The sequence below is a fragment of the Pinus tabuliformis genome, chromosome J (genome assembly GCF_031772625.1).
Source record: "Pinus tabuliformis cultivar Carrire ecotype Pingquan chromosome J, CPIR1, whole genome shotgun sequence".
NCBI lineage: Eukaryota > Viridiplantae > Streptophyta > Pinopsida > Pinales > Pinaceae > Pinus > Pinus tabuliformis.
In genome coordinates, this window is record NC_142295.1 from 1,400,019,927 (window position 1) to 1,400,023,366 (window position 3,440).

At 40.1% G+C, this 3,440-nt stretch overlaps 1 protein-coding gene across 1 annotated transcript; it reads right to left on the bottom strand.

The window, feature by feature from the left end:
* Positions 1-744: 744 nt before the first annotated feature.
* Positions 745-2,771, bottom strand: LOC149232597 (flavonoid 3'-monooxygenase CYP75B137-like). Its single transcript, XM_089379451.1, has 2 exons — positions 1,806-2,771; positions 745-1,571 (listed from the first exon to the last, which is right to left on the bottom strand). Exons 1-2 carry the CDS (start codon positions 2,721-2,723, stop codon positions 942-944), a joined length of 1,548 nt encoding a protein of 515 aa, XP_089235577.1. The 5' UTR covers positions 2,724-2,771; the 3' UTR covers positions 745-941.
* Between the last annotated feature and the right edge of the window lie 669 nt (positions 2,772-3,440).

Sequence of the window (3,440 nt, forward strand, 5' to 3'; positions counted from 1 at the left end):
CCATCGAGTGACTTGCTGCCCTGCAGCTCCCCTTGTTAAACATATAAATTATAATATTAAACATGATCAAAATATCGTTAACAAACAATACTACATTAACCACTATAGAGATAACAACTCACTTTTCAAACTGACCTATAATAAACCCAAGTAAATGTAAATGAGGAATATGTCAGAAATACAATAAATCAGAAAAAACACGCCAATCAAATGTCCATTTAATCTACTAACTCTTACAATAAATCAGCAAAACCATGACAATCAAATGTCCATTTCGTCTACTAACTCTTCCTCTCCCGCCCGTCTCTCGAATTTGATGCATTTTCTTACCAAACATTCACTATACATTCAGTTATATTAAAACATAATAAGCACACATAATAATTACCTCGCTCGTCTATCGAATTTGATCCCGTTTCTTACAGACATTCACTATACATTCAGTTATATTAAAGCATAATAATTACCTGTGAAGCTAAAAGAATATAAAGCACCAATTCTTCAGTCACTATATATTAGGTTAAGCATTTACAAATTAATTTAAAAAATAATAGAAATTTGGATAACATTATGATAAAATTTAATAATTTTTTTTTGTAAATTTGAATTAAAAATAATAGAAATTTGGATAAGGTTATGATAAAATTTAACAAATTTTTTTGAAAATTTGAATCGTAGCTATCAAATATCAAATGTTTTTGAGTTTTCGATAATACTAATTCATTTCTACTTTTAAAAAACCCATTAAAAACTCCAACAATCTGATTTTTTCTGATTTTTCTTTAAAAAAAAAAAAACATTTAAGTGGCGTAAGGTAGACAACACTATTATGTTACAGCTACTGAAAAATAGACTTTCAGCCTCAATTTTTAAATTTACATAATTCAAGCATGTACACTACGTAATCTAAACCACACTATCCTCTTGACAAATGGTGTCCATTACTTGTGGTCATGGATAGGGATACGAACGGCGGGAACAACCAGCAGCGGCGCTGCCTTGCGCATTGTGAGACCAGAAGATTCTGCCATATCAAGCGTCTCGGGTGGCTGGCCATGGGGGAGAGACAAGTCAAAGGAATGGACTAAGGTAGCAAGCATGAGTTGAACCATGCGGATTCCCATGCTCATGCCCGCACAGATCCGTCTGCCTGCGCCGAAGGGGATTAGCTGGAAATCGCTCCCCCTCACGTCAACACTGCTACCAATAAACCTACCGGGATCAAATTCCAGCGGCCTCTCCCACACGCCCGGGTCGCGCTGCATACCCCACGCGTTCACCATGAGTCGAGCGTTCTTGGGTATGTAGTACCCCTCTATCTCGCACGCCTCGACTGTCATCCTAGGCAGCAGGAGGGGAACGGAGGGGTGCAGCCGTAACGTCTCCTTTACCACGGCCTGCAAGTACGGGAGGTTTCGGAGGTCTGACTCCTTCACCTTTCTTTGCTCCCCTTTTACTGCCGACTCTATTTCTTCTTGGCATCTCTTCATGATGTTCGGGTGGCGTATCAGCTCTGCTATTGCCCATTCCACTGTAATCGAAGATGTGTCCGTTCCTGCATTGAACATGGTCTAAAAAATATACATGTATAAGTTGCAAGTATAACGTAAGCTTCCGAAATTTGGAAAACAGAAATAGTAGAATCAAAAACATTTCATTTTTAATCCTGTAAAACTTATAATCTCGACATTTTTGGGAAAATTACTAATTCGAAAATTTTCGATAGGTTTTTGCAAGATCAGAACAGAGGATAAAATTGGGTTTTTTCCTATGAAATTCAATACAATGAATTTAATAAGACTCACCAGTAAAAGGCCCTTAATCTCATCATTCGTGAGCTTTCCTTCTTCGGATTCCGCATCATTTCTAAGAAGCAAAAGAATACTAAGAAAGTCGGCCTTCGCTCCGTTGCACGATGCGGTTTGGTGCTCCTCTATCATCTTACTTATGAACTCATCAACCCTTATGTGCAGCTTTTTCATCTTAGTCCGTACGCCCTGCGGATCCATCCAAGCCAGAGAGGGCACGAAGTCGCCGATAATAAACTTACCGGCCAAATCCGTTTGCTCCACCACCAGCTGTCTGAACTCGCCGGCACTACGCCCCTGGAAATCGAACACGCGCTTGCTCAACAGAGTCTGCCCGATGACGTTGGCAGCGCAGATGTTGAGCACTTCCCCGAGGTTCACGGCCTTCCCTTGTCGCTCATGTTCGAGAATAGCCTTCACCAGTATCCCGACCTCTTCTTCACGCACGGACCGCAGATCGTCCAGGGCCTTGCCGCCAAAGAGATGAATGTTACAGATCTTTCGCATCATTCTCCAGCGGGGGCCGTAGGGAGCCCAGACGAGGCCGTTGGAGTCGTAGCCAATGTATTTGGCCGTAGAGTTGCCTGGCCGGTTGGAGAAGTTGAGGTCGTTCGTTTTGAGGCATGCCTCCGCTATCTTTGGCGAGGAGACGACCACAGTGTCGGTTGTCCCGAGCTTCAAATACATGATCGGACCGTATTGCTTCGATAGCTGATAGAGTGAGTGATGGGGCATGTTGCCCAGAAGTGGAAGGCTGCCGATCACAGGCCATCCAGACGGACCCGGGGGAAACCGTTTTCTCAGACTCCGTTTCACCACGCAGATAAAAGAAATCGCCAGAAGGATCAGACTCAGCGCTGAGCCGAGGTTCAGGCTCGGACTAGATCTCTGCAGCAAATCAGGCGATGAATCCATGGCTTCCTCCGCTTTAATTTAACTTTGATTATGTGCCCCCTGATTCATTTTTCTATGGTTATCATCGGCATTTAGAATCTAGATGGTGACACGTTGTGTGGGGTGCAATCTTCAAACGTCAGATGTGTACGTGTACGTTTGAGGTTCACATGTACATCGGAAGGATGTGAGAAGATAACCCTTAAACAAGAATGCGGTCTTGGTTGTAACAAGATAATCAAGATAACCCTTAAAAAAGAATGCGGTCTTGGGTGTAATAAGATAATCAAGTCAAAATACTGATGATGTTGAATTTTTTGGAAATAAATTATATAACAGAGATTTACATAATTTTATATATATTAGATATTTATAAATTTTATACAAATAAATTATATAATATATTTTTATTTGTGTAAATTTCTGAGAAAGAGACATGACTAATCTTCAAGTAATTTTTTTTAGAAAGAGTCATGACATGACTAATCCTCAAGTAATTTTTTTAGAAAGACACGTGACATGACTAATCCTCAAGGTAAGATATTATAATTTTAAAAATATAAGATGTTTTACCGATGATAGAGTGAGTTATATAAATTGTATAAGATTTTTTTTTTTTTTTTGAGTTTGTTTTATAGCAGGAGCAGGGTTGGAATTTGGATTTCTCTTCAGCCGTCATACAATTTTTTTTTGACATTTTGGGTCCTTATGCTTCCCGTCAAGAAACGTTATATTAAA